General features: G+C 45.0%; 1 protein-coding gene across 4 annotated transcripts in view; it reads right to left on the minus strand.

Annotated features, from left to right (window-relative positions):
* Positions 1-2,484: 2,484 nt before the first annotated feature.
* The window catches only part of LOC137416930 (uncharacterized), a 59,556-nt gene continuing 44,226 nt past the window's right edge, over positions 2,485-17,814 (minus strand). For 3 of the 4 annotated variants that reach the window (XM_068102624.2, XM_068102626.2, XM_078780694.1), the window contains 2 exons: positions 6,073-6,210; positions 2,485-5,945 (listed from right to left, as the gene is read on the minus strand). In XM_068102624.2, coding sequence (XP_067958725.2) covers positions 4,342-5,945; positions 6,073-6,210 — 1,742 coding nt within the window. In that variant the 3' untranslated portion in view covers positions 2,485-4,341. The remainder of the gene's footprint in view (positions 5,946-6,072; positions 6,211-17,814) is intronic. The other variant, XM_068102625.2, reaches the window with a different exon arrangement.

Raw genomic sequence — 17,814 nt, forward strand, 5'->3', positions numbered from 1 at the left:
AAATTGGTTTAAAATACCCTTAGTCGGTGCAGTATACTGTTTATTCGACCAGGTGATTGCCAGGGGTGATGCCGCCATGTTTTATGCCTCCGTTGACGAGGTCCCCAGAGGCATTATGTTTTCAGGTTGTTCGTGTCCATTCGTCTGTGCCATGATAGGTTTTCGTCACCACGATAACTTGAGAATGGCTGAAGGGTTCTTCGTCAAACTTGGTGCAGGTATGTATGGTGAAGATGAAGATGAGGAGGTGAAGATGAACTGATTAGATTTTGGGGTAACGAGGTAAAAAGAAAAAGGTCAGAGGTCATGTTAGGTAAAATCCTGTTACCGCGATAACTTGTGAACCATTGATGGGATTCTGACCAAATTTGGTGCACTTGTGTATAATAATGTAAAGATTAACTGATTAGATTTTGTGGTCAAGAGATCAAAGGTCAAAGTTCGTAATAGGTCTATAACTTGAGAACGGCTGAAGTGATCAAAATTAAACTTGGCACAGGTATGTGTTATGATGTAAAGATTAACTGATTAGAATTCGATGCCAAGAGGTCAAAGGTCAACTCTGTTGTAGGTCTATTACTTGAGAACAGATGAAATGATCCAATTCAAACTTTGAACAGGTATGTATAATGATGTGAAGATTAACTGATTAGATTTTGGGGACAAAGTTCAAAGGTCAAAGGAAAAATTCCAAATAGGTTTATTTCTTCAGAACGGCTGAAGTTATCCAATTCAAACTCCATAAAGGTATGCATTATGACGTAAATATTACCCGATTATAATTTCGGGCCAAGAGATCAAAGGTCAAAGTCTGTTATGGTTCATAACTTTAGAACGGCTGAAGTGATTTAATTCAAACTTCGTGAAGGTATATTGTATAATGTTATGTATATTATGTATAATAAGTATAATGATGTAAAGATAAACTCATGAGACTTTGGGGTCAAACGTCAAAGTGTAATGGGACTTTTACTTGAGAACAGCTGAAGTGATGTAATTCAAACTTCGTGCACATATGTATAATAATATAAAGATTAACTGATTAAATTTTTGGAGTTACGAAGTCAAAGTTCAAAGTCGATAATAGGCCGATAACTTGAGTGATTAAAGTGATCTATTTCAAACTTGGTGCAGATATTGTCTTGCGAATCCCTCGGTTAATACCGTAGGATCGCGGATGACCAAACGGCTTTAACTGGAGGCGACGATCGATGACGGATTCGACTATAAAAGCACGGAAGGAAGAAGGAAGAGGAAGAAGCGGCAAGCCCTTACCTGTAGCGACCCGACGGCAGCTCCGATCCTGGAGGAAATGAACTGAAACAGGAATCCGGGGTAAAATGTACAAAAAGAAACAGGTTTATAATACGGAGCCCGAGAACAATGGACGCGACGGATTGGGACGTCCCCACACCAGACTTAACAACAGGACAAAGGAGGAATCAACAAAATAAAACGTTCGTTATGTGCGTCTGTGGGTGCGGGCTTATCTGTCCATGTGCGATGTCGGTCAGGCTCCGTCCGGCTCCAATGTTGGCGCGAAGCAGGCCTCCGTCCGCCTCGCTCACGCCTGTGGCGTCAATCGCACATGAGGTCCCGTCTGCTCGTAGCACCACGCCTCGCTCCAAGCACCACGACAAGAACACCACAAATAACTCAGGGAAGACGCCAACGACCACCAGGGAAGCACGCAGGGAATAAGAAAGAAACGACCACCAGGGGAGAACCAGGCAAGAACGCAGGGAAGATGACCAGGGAAGCCGATGACCGAACACACCGAAGCACAAGCACCCGCACAGAACCCAGAGCGAAAAATGCCCGCGAACCACCAGTTTTGTCTCCCGTGGTCTGACGTCAATTCTGGCGAGTTCCAATCAGTCCCTCCGCTCTTTGTGATCTTTTCTGCCTTTTCACGTCACCGGCGCTTGTTCTCCAACTATCGGCCTGCTTTTAAGTAATGTTTTGGTGCTTTCCGCCCTGATTGGCCGAGTGTTCACGCCTTTCGCACTGATTGGCCGAGGTGTCCACGGTCGGTGGCCAATCAGTGCGCCGCTCCCTTCCACCAACCAATCACACATTCCCTGGGCATGGCTATAGCCTGCCTTGCACGATGTTTGACGCCCATGCCGGCATTGTACGCGGCCGCTTCCTGCTGATCTTTCCTGGAAGTCTTTTTGTGGCGGAGGGGAATGAATTAATGTGTGCACCAAGGGACCTATCTGAGTGTCTACATGAGTGCGTTGCCATAATGGACACCGGATTGCTCACAGAGGGAACGACAAACGACAAACCCCCCCCCCCCACAAAAAACATGTGCATGTAGTATATCTTTCCCCTCCTCCCCTCACACCCACTCCCTTCCTCTCCCCTTCTACCTCCCCCCTCTTCTTCTATCTCCGCCTTTCCGTCCCACACCCGACAACCCCCCCCCCCACCCCACAATGCCGGGTACTCCGGCGAGTTCACAATGACACAGACAGTGCATTTGTGCTTTGAGGACCTCTCTTTATTGTGAAGTCTGATAAACAATTTTCCAACAAGGGTGTTCACCCAATATCACACATGGCAATAAAACATGGACTACAGCAAAGATTAAATAAAAATTGATGTCCAAACTGCCATGGAAGATGCCATCTGAGCATAACCAAAAAGGGACAAGAAAAACAACTAAATCAGATGGGAAAAAAATATTCTAAACACTGGTCACAATCAAAAACCTCAAATGGAACTTGGCTGGATACATGGCAAGGACAGAGACAAGAATTACAAACTGGCAACGGAAGAAAGGCCCTGAAAGAAGCACGATGAGATCCAAGATCAGGTTGAGAGATTGAGTTTTGTTACCATTTGAGTTTTTGGCATCAATGTTTCAACAATCCTCTGTTATGAGAACACGTCACCTCAGCAGGATGGGCACCTTTGACCATGCCTGCTTTCTCAGGAAGTGAGGGATGGCGGGAAAGGTGGATGGGGGTTAGTGGTGGCGATGGTTTATTGGTGGTCGTGGGGGAAAGGTGAAAAGGGAATGGGGTGGACGGTGCTGGAGGTGATGGTGGGGAAGGTCGGCCAAATATATTTTGTGCTCTGATTGTATATACTAGGGCATGCCCGTACAAAATTATATCCCCCCCCTCTATTTACATGAAATGGTTTGGTCCATTCGCAAAGCCAAAGCGGACGGCTTGCGAGTACGGTGACAATCCCCCCCCTCTATTTACATGAAATGGTTTGGTCCAAAGCGAACGGCTTGCGAGTACGGTGACAATCCCCCCCCCCCCCTCTATTTACATGGAATGGTTTGGTCCAAAGCGAACGGCTTGCGAGTACGGTGACAATCCCCCCCCTCTATTTACATGAAATGGTTTGGTCCAAAGCGAACGGCTTGCGGAGTTTGGTAAAGAAATCGCCATAGCTCGGTAACTACTTGTCCGATTAATTTAAAACCTTGAAAAGGCACATCCTCGGGTCCCCAGCAATATACCTGGCAAGTTTCAAGTATATCGGACCGGTAGTTGTCGAGAAACAGCGGTCGCATACAGACACACACACAGACACACACACAGAGATTACTGGAATTATAGATAGATACTGTTGCGGTTTTGCAAATAGAGGATAGAGGATTTGTAGATAGAGGATAGAGGAGGATAGAGGCATAGAGGCAAATAGAGGATAGAGGCAAATAGAGGATTTGGGTCTTCAAGGTCTTTGGGGTATTTTGGGATTTTAGGGGTCTTGGTGGCCTTAAGGATTGAAAAATCCCCTTGACCCAATTTATCAGATTGTGGTATTTCAGATTTCAGTGGGGGAAAGGTGAAAGGGGAATGGGGTGGACGGTGCTGGAGGTGATGGTGGGGGAGGTCGGCCAAATATATTTTGTGCTCTGATTGTATATATACCGTAGCGGTTTTGCAAATAGAGGATAACCCCCCTCGTAGGTAGTTGCACCACAACATGTAGCCTCGCTTTAGTTCAGTTATTTCTTATTAAATGTAAGCTTAGTCTCCTTTCCGGTGTTCGTATGCATTGAGCAGGCCAGTAAGTGTAGGCTTCGGTGCTCCGAAACCTCGAGCCTCGATTCAGTATACCCCAAAAAAAAAAAAAAAAAAAAGTGTTGAGGAAGGATGAAAGTGACTGGTTGAGAAGAATGATGGAAATGAATGTAGAAGGAAGTGGAGGACGGGGAAGACCGAGAAAGACTTGGCTCAAGATGGTGGAAGAAGAAATGCGGGCAAGGGGGTTAATGAGGGGAGATGCAGAAAATAGGGCAAAATGGAGAAGATTGTCATGGGGTACCTAAGGCTCTTGCAGGGAAAATGGCCTCAAAATGCGTTGTTGTTGTTGTTATATTTTGGGATTGTCAGGGTCTTTACAGTCTTTGTGGTATTTTGGGTCTTCAAGGTCTTTGGGGTATTTTGGGATTTTAAGGGTCTTGGTGGCCTTAAGGATTGAAAAATCCCCTTGACCCAATTTATCAGATTGTGGTATTTCAGATTTCAGTTCTTCTGTGTGGATCATCATATGCGTTTTCAAATTGCCTTTTTGAGAAAAACCTTTCTCACATATCGAGCATTTGTGAGGATACTCTCCTGTATGGACAATCATATGTAATTTCAAACTTCCTTTTTGAGAGAAACCTTTGTCACATATCGAGCATTTGTGCGGTCGCTCTCCTGTATGGATTCTCGTATGCATTTTCAAATGGCCTTTTCGAGAGAAACCCTTATCACATATCGAGCATTCGTATTGACGCTGTCCCATATGGATCCTCATATGTAATTTTAAATTGCATCTTTCAGAGAAACCTTTATCGCATATCGAGCATTTGTGAGGACGTTCCCCTGTATGTATCATCATATGTGATTTCAAATTGCCGTTTTGAGAGAAACGTTTATCACATATCGAGCATTCGTAAGGACGATCTCCTGTATGGATCCTCATATGTAATTTTAAATTGCATCTTTCAGAGAAACCTTTATCACATATCGAGCATTTGTGAGGATGCTCTCCTGCATGGACCAACATGTGGCTTTTCAAACGGTATTTTTCAGAGAAATCTTTATCACATATCAAGCATTTGTGCGGTCGCTCTCCTGTATGGATTCTCGTATGCATTTTCAAATGGCCTTTTCGAGAGAAACCCTTATCACATATCGAGCATTCGTATTGACGCTGTCCCATATGGATCCTCATATGTAATTTTAAATTGCATCTTTCAGAGAAACCTTTATCACATATCGAGCATTTGTGAGGATGCTTTCCTGTATGAACCATCATATGTGATTTCAAATTGTGGTTATGAGAGAAACGTTGATCACATATCGAGCATTTGTAAGGTCGTTCTCCTGTATGGACCATCATATGTGATTTCAAATTGTGGTTATGAGAGAAACGTTTATGACATATCGAGCATTTGTGAGGTGCCTGTCCTGTATGGACCATCATATGTGATTTCAAATGGTGGTTACGAGAGAAACCTTTATCACATATCGAGCATTTCTGAGGGCGCTCTCCTGCATGGACCATCATATGTGATTTCAAATGGCCTTTTTGAGAGAAACCTTTGTCACATATCGAGCATTTGTGAGGGCGCTCTCCTGTATGGATCATCAGATGTAATTTCAAACTGCCTTTTTGCGAGAAATCTTTGTCACAGACAGAGCACCTGAAGGGGCGTTTTCCAGTGTGCATCCTCCTGTGTATTTTCATGTTACTCATTGAAGCAAAATCCAATCTGCACACATTACACTTTTGATGTATTACCCTTTCTTGAACCTTTTTGTGTTTGTTTAATTTAACATTGATGTTGTTGTTGCGAGGCCCAGACACGCACTTGTATTTTATTGGAAGCGACTCTTGAGCTCGTGATTGTTTCTTCAAAAAAGTCTTCTTCCTCACTGTCAAGCTGTGACTGGACCTTATTTGTCCCATATTACTTCTTGATTGTTCTACAGAAACAAAGAACACAACATTTTCTTATTTTTGGTCAAAATCAAAATGTTTTACAGTTTTCCAAAATTTATATATTTTCTCAACACAAAAGATTGTATGTTCGTTTTTTACATTTCCACTCACCAGTTGCAAAACAGGAAGCACTTCCGTTTGTCGTGTGAATATCATCTGAACCTTCCTTTTGAGAAGCACATTTTGCATCTTCTGTGACAGATGAATCGTTGTGTTGTCTGCCTTCCACATCTACAGGAAAGACATCACCTGTGTACACATCAGCATCAGTCTTTTGCAGGGAAATTAGATTGACAACAATCTCGAGAGTTCATAGAACATGTTACGCCATGCAATGTATACTTCAATTTAAATATAATAATATATTTAAAGATTGTTAAAAAGAAAAATTCCGAATGTGAAGCACAATTAAAGCATTCTTCAACATCACCCTTATTCACCACCCTATTTAACATGTCCAAGTACTGATAAACTGGAGGTTATTGGAAATAAGAGGAAGGCGATTTGTGTTCAACAGTGCTCAAGTATTTAATTCAATTTAAAATAAAATAAAGAGTATAAAATTCTTTCTTTTTTTTAATTTCTGGAATTGACTGACGTTGCACAGTGTCTATTACATCACTCCATCTAACATGTTACATTAGTTATTTGTGCCTGGTGTTTGTGTCCTTTATGATGTCAGAATCAAAAGTTATTTTCCTTTTTGGAATGATTTGCAATTTCATTTGACTGTCAAGCAGATAGACAGAATGAAAATCTTGTTGCATATGTGGGGTTTGGAGTGTGTGGAAGACAATTCTGTAAACTTTTTAGAATCGTTCAGAAAACTACATTTTGTACAAAGTGAAGTAAATTCAGGCGAGCTGGTGTGCCGCAGAGCCTCGAGCAAGGGACAAGCCCCTTCACCCGCCCCCACCCCCCACCGCTTCACAACAGGCTCAGGCTACGAGCAGCTGTCAGTTGCTTTAAGAGAACGAGGAACTTGCATGTCTGGAGCTGGGATCATAAAAGAAGAAAGTTAAAGAGGACAGTCAGAGAAAGCACAAGCCCAGTATACCAACATAGATAGCTATGTGGAATTAATTTGCACCGTTGCAGGAAACATGATCTCTCCCAATATAGAAAAACACATTCCAACCAAACTGGAAAACACTGAGAATGAATGGCACAGCTGAATTATTGAGACAATTTATCTGGGGATGAGAACCAATGTAACATTATACTGTCTGTGCTATGAAGGGCAAACAATTCCTTAGGTTGTCAAATTATGTGCTAAAATTGCATTTCACAGGAATGTTCACCACATCAAAACTTCATAGATATTAAGCATTATTCTCCCCGCTCACTCCTCAAAAAGTAAATATACAGAAGCTCTCAGAGCTGAATTCTCAGAGAAGCGCATTCAGGTGCTTGTCTCCATGACTTTCATGTTAAAGATGTATTACAATTGTGTTTGCAAACTGGAAATAAATATTTAAATGGCCGACTCAGCCAACTTGTGTATGGTCTCATGAGAGGAAAGAGTTTTCCCACGACAGGTGCGTCACGAGTGGGACTTCTCGGACTCTCCCGACCTCTGGACCTGCAGGCCACCATGCCTTGGATAGGCTCGCAACCCAACGGAATGTTAAGCAACTACGGACACCGATTGAGACAGCCAAACCTGGCAACACAATTGATCTCGGTGGGCGATCCCTCCATGGCATGAACAGGCAGGCAGCTTCTCCTCGGGTGCCGAGCACGTCCACTCAGCAGCTATTGCTCTGGCATTCCAGCTTTTAAGCTGCTTCTGTTCTCAATGTTCAATCCTAGGTACAGTGCATTCAGAAAGTATTCAGACCCCTTCACTTTTTTCACATTTTGTCATGATGCAGCCTTATGCTGAAATCGTTTAAATTCACTTTTTCCCTCATCAATCTGCACTTAATACCCCATAATGACAAAGAGAAAACAGGATTTTAGAAAGTTTTGCGAATTTATTAATAAGAAAAACCTGAAATATCACATTGACATAAGTATTCATACCCTTTGCGATGACACTTGAAATTTAGCTCAGGTGCCTCCCATTTCTCTTGATCATCTTTGACATGTTTCTGCACCTTGATTGGAGTCCACCTGTGGTAAATTCAATTGATTGGACATGATTTGGAAAGGCACACACCTGTCTACATAAGGTCTCACAGCTGACAATGCATATTAGAGCAAAAACCAAGCCATGAGGTCGAAGGAACTGCCTGCAGAGCTCAGATACAGGATTGTGTCAAGGCACCGATCTGGGGAAGCCTACAAAAAAAAATCTCTGCTGCATTGAAGGCACAGTGGCCTCCATAATTCTTAAATGGAAGAAGTTTGGAACAACCAGGAGAGCTGGCCGCCCGGCCAAACTGAGCAATCGGGGGAGAAGGGCCTTGGGAAGAGAGGTGACCAAGAACCCGATGGTCATTCTGGCTGAGCTCCAGAGATCCTGTGTGGAGATGGGAGAAACTTCCAGAAGGACAACCATCACTGCAACACTCCACCGATCTGGGCTTTATGGCAGAGTGGCCAGACGGAAGCCTCTCCTCAGTGAAAGACACATGAAAGCTCGCTTGGAGTTTGCAAAAAAGCACCTAAAGGACACAAGGTTCTGTGGTCTGATGAAACCAAGATTCAACTGTTTGGCTTCCGTCTGGCCACTCTGCCATAAAGCTTTTGTGCCGGCTGTGCAAGTCTATTGTGCCGGCTGTGCAAGATTGAGCTAAATCAGCGTCAAGGGTTGAGGGCAAGGCGGCGAGGTAGTGAGGAGGTGCTGTGAGGAAGTAAGTAGGTGACTGCTCTCGTACAGGGGTGTCTCATTCATCCTCCTCTCGTTCCTGGACCACCATCTGTCGCTCACCTGTACGTGCATCGCAAAACTTACTGATACACACACAAATCAAAACTTTTCAAGCATACAATAACAATGATGATCAGAGATGAGGAGTTCCACTGCAACCATTCTTGGTCCCTCCCAACCTCCGAAGATGCTTTCCAACCAGGCGCCTATTTTGCATTATCATTGCGCGCATTTTCACGACAGTATCTAGTATCTCTTGATCCGCGGCAGCGGAATCATGGCATTGTTCTGTAGCTGGGTCGGGCATTGCTTCATTGACCTGCATGTGGAGAACTCGTACAATTTTTTTGTTTTGTTAACTTTACAAAATCTATTTACTGAGTGAATTCTTGTTTCTCACAGAATCTTGTTTCTCACAGTCTGAGAGTACTTTAGGTGCTTTTTTGCAAACTCCAAGCGGGCTTTCATGTGTCTTTCACCGAGGAGAGGCTTCCGTCTTGCCACTCTGCCATAAAGCCCAGATCGGTGGAGTGTTGTGATGGTTGTGATGTGATGTGATGAGTGTGATGGTTGTCCTTCTGGAAGTTTCTCCCATCTCCACACAGGATCTCGGAAGCTCAGCCAGAGTGACCACCAGGTTCTTGGTCACCTCTCTTACCAAGGCCCATTCTCTCCCGATTGCTCAGTTTGGTCGGGCGGACAGCTCCAGGAAGAGTCCTGGTTGTTACAAACTTCTTCCATTTCAGAATTATGGAGGCCACTGTGCTCTTGGGAACCTTCAATGCAGCAGAATTTTTATTCGTCGGCTTCCCCAGATCTGTGCCTCGACACAATCCTGTCTCTGAACTCTGCAGGCAGTTCCTTCGACCTCATGGCTTGGTTTTTGCTCTGATATGCATTGTCAGCTGTGAGACCTTATGTAGACAGGTGTGTGCCTTTCCAAATCATGTCCAATCAATTGAATTTACCACAGGTGGACTCCAATCAAGGTGTAGAAACATCTCAAAGATGATCAAGAGAAATGGGAGGCACCTGAGCTAAATTTCAAGTGTCATAGCAAAGGGAATGAATACTTATGTCAATGTGACATTTCAGTTTTTTCTTTTTCATAAATTTGCAAAACTTTCTCAAATCCTGTTTTCTCTTTGTCATTATGGGGTATTGAGTGCAGATTGATGAGGGGAAAAATGAATTTAAATGATTTCAGCATAAGGCTGCAACATAACAAAATGTGAAAAAAGTGAAAGGGTCTGAATACTTTCTGAATACACTGTCAGCCCCCTTCTGTGGAGAAGTTCGGCAGTCCATCCATAGCCTGCCAATCAATATAAATTTTCGCACTGACATTCAGCAGATTTCCTATGGGGAAATCTCTACATCCACTGCTCATGTTCTCTGCATCCACTGCTCATGTTTTCTGCATCCACTGCTCGCGATGCAGAACCTCTGCAGACGTCACACACATACGCGCCACCCCGTAACCTTCACCTTGCCCACTCTCGCACCGTGGTACATCCCCAAAACATGCATGCTTGCAAGCCACCTCACAGACAAGCGCACACAATTTTCACACACCGGCCATCTCATGATCCCTCGCACACCAATTAATTCACACGATCCACTCCATATTCACACACATGGGCTTGGGTGGAGACGTCCAAAAGCTAGCCCTAAAAAATAAAACTCAGGCAGGCTACCAAATGCATTTTAGGGTTTTTTTTGTTTGTTTGTTTGTTTGTGAAGAACATCAACAACATATATTATATTTATTGACTAAATTTTGAAATTGCCACCTTTGGCCCGAGTAAACCAGATCATAGCACATTTGAAATAATCAACACACTCTTTTCAACCCAGTACAAAATGGACTGGGAATCCTGTGTGATCTTGATTGGAGATCCATGATTGGAGATCTCGCGAGATCTCGGAGACAGTGGCAGGGATTTTCGAAGCTCCACACGGTCTCCACGTTTTTCGAAGCTAAATCTGTTCACAATTGTATTTTGTCGAAACTGTATTTATCCTTCGGTGTTTGAAGTTATTGTGTGCAACTTTGGTTGTTTCTCGGTGTTTATCTTTCATAAATTGATCGTCTGTTTGCCGCGTCGCGAGCAAGGCCTTTGCCGCGTCGCGAACGATTTGAAATCGAAGTTAAGTGATTGTTCCCATTTGTATTTTCGTTAAAACTGTATTTATTTATGGTGTTGTACGTATATTGTGTCCCGACGAAGATTTTTCGTTGCAAATCTTTCATACCTGTATTGAAAATCGTGTTAATTCGTGTCGTGTCTTGAGGCCTTGTATAGTGTACACTGTACAACCTTGAGGCTTTGTTTTTCTCTCAGCGGTCCGTCGTTTGTGATCCAATAACTTTCGTTCTCTGTATTCCCAGTCTTTTCACCCATAGCCTACTTCCTTGTGTAAATCTCAACTAAAAAAAAAACAAACAAAAAAAACAAACAAACATTTCCTTCTCTGTTCTCATTCGTTTATTCATTCTTATTCGTTCGTTCCTTCTTCGACCACGTGTTTCTCCCATTTCCCCAGATAGTTTTCACTGTTATTAACCTTCAATGCTTACACTTTCCCCTCAAGTTATGTATTCCGTCATATATTATAACACCTTTTTCTTCTTCTTCTTTAAAAGGCTGCTTTCGACTTGCTCACCAAATCAATTCATCCCAAAAAAAATATCCATCTCTTATAGTGCCTTTTTTCTACATTCCCTAAACTCTCCTGCATTCCATCCTCCATCCAGCGTCCTTAAACGTGTTTTTAACTCGAAGGTCACAAGAAACTCATTTTGCAATAAATGTTCGTTTCCCATAAATCGTACACTTTCTAAAATCCAATCTCACCCCTCCCCTCCAAATCTTCCCCATAACCCCTCCCCTCCAAATCTTCCCCATCACCCCTCCCCTCCAAATCTTCCCCATCACCCATCCCTTTCAAATCTCCCCCCTTGCCCCCTCCCTCCTAAACTACCCCCTCACCCCTCCCCGCCAAGACGCCCCCTCGCCCCTCCCCTCCAAGACTCCTCCCTCACCCCTCCCCTCCAAATCTCCCCCATACCCCATCCCTTTCAAATCCCTCCCCTTGTCCCTTCCCTCCCAAACTCCCCCCTCGCCCCTCCCCTTCAAATCTCCCCACCCTCATTGCTTTTCAATTTCCCCCCTCTCACTCCCCCTCCTCAAAGCATCCTCCCCACTTCTTCCCCCTTCCAACTCTCACCTCCATCTCCCCCAACCTTCTGCCTCGCTCTTCCCCCTCCTCAAATAACACCTCATTGTACCTCACCCAATCACCATCAAACCTTTTGTCCGCCCCATCCTTCCCTTTCTCCGAGCTATTCTGAACTCTCTGACACACCTTCAACAGCTCTCCCTACCTCTTCCACATCTTACCCTACCCATCCTCTCCCCTGTTCTGTATCTGATGCTCCCCCTTCCTCTTTATCAGCGGTATGGACCTCAAACATCCGGGTCCTTCGTTCAAACTTAACTGATCCCTCCATACAGGTTGCTTCTGTCAAACCAGATGTGATCTGCTTAACAGAAACTTTCCTCCTTTATGATGTTCTGATTCCTTAGTATCTCTCCTGGGCTACTCCCTCCTCCGGTATGATAGACCTGAGCCTCGTCCTGGAGGTGGGGTTGCTATCTTTATCAAAAACTCTCTTCCTCACTCGCCATGCACTGCACTCTCTCCACCTCACCCCCAGGAATACCTCTGGCTACGGCTTCCCCTTCGCTCCCACCTCTTGTTCATATGTGTGTTGTACCGTCCACCAAACAGTGATGACTCCATCTACATCTCACTGTCTGATAATATGGACCAACTTCTATCTACTCATCCCAACTCTCTCTTCCTCATATGTGGTGATTTCAACTGTCATCATGCCAGTTGGCTGGGTGTGGGTACCTCTCTCACCAGCCATGGCTCCTCAGCAAAGGACTTCTGCGACTCACTGGGACTGACACAATCTGTCAATTTCCCGACCCGGATCTCAGTCAACGGAACATCTTCTCTTCTGGACTTGGTTATGACTAACTTCCCTGAAAATGTCTGCTGCTCTTCTTCTGCTCCAATCGGATCATCTGATCATGTCCTTGTTAACGTGGACATCTCTCTGACCATCCTCAGGGAGCCTGCTCAGCGTCGACGAGCCTGGCATTTCACTCAGGCCAACTGGCACGGTCTTCAAGCAGCCATAAATCATCTGGACTGGTCTCCCATCTCTACCACCTCTGACATCAACTCATCCTGGGAATTCTTCCAAAGTAAATTGCTCTCTCTCATGCACAGATTTATCCCATCTCGTCTTCAGTTGTCATACCCTTCCTCCCGTCCATGGTACACGGAATCTTGTGGTGAGGCTGTTGCCCAGAAACAACTTGCCTTCGTCTCCTGGAAAGCAAATCCAACGGAAGGAAATCTCATTTCCTTTCACAAAGCCCGAAACATGTGTGTGTCCACCCTCAGGAGAGCCAGGAAACAATATCTCTCCGTTCTCAAGACCGAACTCTCTTATCTGTCTCCCTCTTCCAAATCCTGGTGGCGTCTGGTCAAATCCGTTTCTGGTGTTTGTTCCCCCTCCATCCCCTCCCTTACCTCAAACGGCTACACAGCTGACTCCGCACGTGAAAAAGCTGAATGCCTCAACTCTGTGTTTGCCTCTAAATCTTGTGTCCCAAACCCATCCCTCTCTGTACCCACCATACCAAGTCGTACCCTGCTGCTCCTGGACTCCGTGTCCTTTCCTCCTGACAAGGTGGAAAAGTTTCTGTCAACCCTCGACTCTGATTCTGCAACTGGACCCGACGGCATCAGCCCACGGGTCCTAAAATCCTGCTCTGCTGCTCTATCTCACCCTCTCTCTGTTCTCTTCACCCTCTCTTTTGCTCAAGGTCAACTGCCATCTGCTTGGAAATCAGCCAACATCACCGCTTTGCACAAAAAAGGTGCAAAAACAGATCCTAGCAACTACAGACCAATCAGCCTTCTCCCAATTATCAGCAAAGTCATGGAATCCATCATTGCTTCGGATATGAAATCTTTCCTCTTCTCCAATGGCTTGATCTCTGATCATCAATTTGGTTTCAGACCAGGTCACTCTACTCTGGACATGCTGCTTCTGCTGTCTCAACAATGGATGGAGGTCCTCAATGCCAAACAGGAAATTAGAGCTGTCTCCCTCGACATATCACGTGCCTTCGACACGGTCTGGCACCCCGCTCTGCTCACCAAACTCTCCTCCTTTGGTATCCATGGAAATCTCCACGCATGGCTGGCGGACTTCCTCTCTAGTCGTCGTCAACGTGTGGCCCTGAATGGGTTTCTCTCATCTCCTCTTCCTGTTCAGGCTGGAGTTCCCCAAGGCAGTGTTCTGGGCCCCATGCTTTTTCTGGTCTTCATCAATGATCTCTCTGACTCTCTCGAAAATCCTCTCTATCTCTTTGCTGATGACTCCACTCTCTGCCGCTCCATTCCTCTTCCCTCAGATCGGCAGTCTGCTGCCTCCTCACTCTCTGAAGACCTGGACAAAATCACAGACTGGTCAAACAAGTGGAACATGTCTTTCAATCCTGACAAATCTCACACTCTTACTATGTCTCTCCGAAAAGATCGACTGGACAACCCTCCCATCTACTTTCTCAACAATCCCCTCCAAGAAGTTCTGTCGCTCAAGATTTTGGGTCTCACTATCTGCCATGATCTTTCTTGGGAAAACCACATTTCCAAGCTGGCCTCCAAAGCCAGTCGCCGACTGGGCATCCTCCGTCGTGCGAAGTCTTTCCTCGGCACACCTGAGCTCCTCACCACATACAAGGCTTTCATCCGCAACTCAATGGAATACTGTTCTCCCCTATGGGCCGGTGCTCCTGCCTCACACCTAGCTCGGCTTCACGCTGTTGAAACCAAAGCTTTCAGAATTATTGGAATCTCCCGCGATGAAGCTATCTCTGAGGGCCTTTCACTCACTCACCGCAGGCAGGTAGGTGGTCTTTCTGTCTTCTACCGACTCCTCTCCGGCCTTGCACCCCCAGCTCTCTCTGTGCTCTGTCCCCCAAATATTCCTACAGGTCGCACAAGATCTGCCAGCAACCCTCTGATGGTTAAACTGCCGAAATCTCGGCTCTCTGCTCACCTTCACTCTTTCATTCCTCTTTTCTCCCGCCTCTGGAACAAACTCCCTCACTCCCTTCAATCCCACTCCTCCCTCCAGGTCTTTAAAACAGCTGTTCACCACCATGTGTTATCTTCCCCCATCCAAAACCTTGATCTTTTCTACCCCCGCTAATTCACCCCAGATCCACCTTGTTTGAAATTCCAACTTCTTTCCTGGAAGTCCTGGCAGTGTCCATATGTTTTATACCTCTCCCACCGCCCCCTTCCCATGCCCCCCCCCCCCAAAGCCCTCGCCCTCTCTCAGATCTCTCGATGTCTCCATGTCTCTCGGTCCCTGCTCTCAAATGTTGTGTTTGTGTCCTTCCCCCTCTCTCCCCATCTTGTCTACCGCTCCCGATGTTATATGTTTTATGTGTCGGTTTGTCTTTCTGTGTGATTAATGTTCGCTCTTTCACGAGCCTCGATCTTGTATACAAAAAAAAAAAAAAAAAAAAAAAAAAAAAACACCAGCCAAAAAAAAAACACATTGCCATGCAACGCACTTCCAAGAGTCAGAGTTCATCCTCGCCTTGGCGTACTTGGCTGACATCTTCGACGCACTCAATCATCTCAATTGCCAGATGCAGGGCGGTGGAGTGAATGTCATCGAATCTGAAGAAAAGCCGAGCGCTTTCCAAAAGAAGTTACCGTTGTGGAGGTGGCGAACAAAGAACGACAACTTCGTGAACTTTTCGCTCCTGGACGAGTGCGTGAGGGGGATCAAAGATGTGTCTGAAGTTGGAGGCACTGCTGTACCGGGGGAACTGAAGCAAGCGATTGCCACGCACTTGGATGAGCTGGGAAAGTTATTCGACGGCTACTTCCCCGACCAAGAGCAATACCCAGCATGGGTGCGGCAGCCGTTTACTTTCGACGTTGCAACGGCAGATGTCAACGACCAATACCTCGACGACCTCATCGAACTTCAGCAGAGCCAGACTCAACAACAACTCTTCAGCACAACAACGCTCTCAAGGTTTTGGTGCCGCCAAATGGAAGGGTATCCTCACATCGATAAAATTGCCCTCGAGATCCTCACGCTGTTCGTTACAACGCATCTCTGTGAGCATGCGTTTTCGAAACTGGTGGACATTAAAACAAAGAAAAGGAGCAGGCTTGTATGCGAAAATGATTTGAGGGTGGCCCCTGTCAAAACAAAACCACGCATTTCCCAGATCGCCTCCTGAAAAGAAGAACAGAAAACACATTAAGATGCAATTCTTCTTAATTTTTTGGTCAAATTTGAGGGGTTCTGCGAGTGTTCGGTGGGTTTCGTTCGGGTTCGGCGCCTTTAAAAAGGTTAAGAACCACTGTTCTAGCTTTTCACCCTGGCACATGTATCTGGGTTGCATTTGGCATGGGAAAGAACTTCCAATACTACAATATCAATACCATTTGCCATAACCCGGGTAAGTCCAAGTCAAGAGGGCTGCCAGTATTTCAGGCATTTACAGAGTCCGATACGACATCCCAGTTCTTTGGAAAAGCCAAACGATCAGCATGGGAGACGTGGAAATCATTTCCAGCAGTCACAGACGCCTTCCTCTTCATGGCACAGCACCCTTTCAAAGCTCTGGAAGTTAACTCATCTGAATTCCAGCTACTGGAGGTATTGCCATGTCATCTGTACAACAAGACTTGTGACGTGTCACGAAGCAGAGACAAGACCTTTTCTCAAGAAAGGCACGGACAATGGACAACATTCCTCCAACACAGGTGAGAACAGCTCTTATAATCAACGATCATCAAAGGTAACTGGTTTATTCTTTGTTATATCTGACTGTCTCACTGTGTTAATATTAATATTCTCGATCCATCTGATTGTCCATTACAGGCTGCACTTTTGCAGCATTACACCAGAGCCATGTACCAAGCAAGCATTTGGACCACCAGTCTGCAGCCACAACAGAATGCTCCAGCACCAGAGGGCTTTGGTTGGACTGTAACTGACAGCACCTGCAAGCCAGTCTGGAGCATTCAAGGCCTGTAGAGAACTGCTAAAGTGTGGCTGCAAAAAGCACAGCTCCGCGTGCCTCACCACACGTCGTTTCAGAGGGATAGGCATTTTTCACCATTTCGGTGTCTTTTGGGTCTTCATGGTGCTTTGGGTCTTCAGGGCCATTTGGGCCTTCAGGGTCTTTTGGATCCTCTGGGCCTTTAAGTGTATTTTGGGTCTTCAGGGCCATTTGGGTCTTCAGGGGCTTTATGGGGCTTAAGGGGCTTTTGTTTCCTCTGGGTCTTTAAGAGTCTTTGGGGTGTTTTGGTTCTTTGGGGGTATTTAAGGGTCTTTTGGGTCTTCAGGGTATTTTGCGTCTTCAGGGGTCTTGGTGGTCTGAAAGTCTTGGGGGAATTAGAGGGTCACCAAAGGTCTGAAAGGTCTCAGTAGTCTTAACGCAATTAAGAGGGTTAATTAAGAGGGTAGTAATTTTTTTGAAGGGTGGTAAGAGGTTTAATTTTGAACTCATATAATAAGAAGATGTACGTTTCCAGATAAGGAATGTCACAGAAAAAAAAGTTAGTAACCTACTGAAATGACGATACAATATCGTCATGTGCAAGCAAGAACGTCATAACTAAATAGCTGCCTTTTGTCACTTTACTTTTTCTGTTTTTGGTCAGCAGTACTTGAACCATGTCAAGGGTCATGGTCTTCTGCAAATTGCAACAATTGCTAATGGTTTATGGATTCTTTCTTACACACATTTCAAAAATATAACATGAAACAGCCATTGCAGATACGACCTTCCTGCACTCAAACAACGATATTGTTATGGATTCGAGAATTGTGTTTTGTTATTGTAATTGTAAAATATCACCCTCCTTCCTCCATTTGTTGTGTATAAAGGTCAAAGGTCGTTCCCGTTAGTTAT

The sequence above is a fragment of the Myxine glutinosa genome, chromosome 6, assembly GCF_964187855.1.
Source record: "Myxine glutinosa chromosome 6, kmMyxGlut1.1, whole genome shotgun sequence".
Taxonomy (NCBI): Eukaryota; Metazoa; Chordata; class Myxini; order Myxiniformes; family Myxinidae; genus Myxine; species Myxine glutinosa.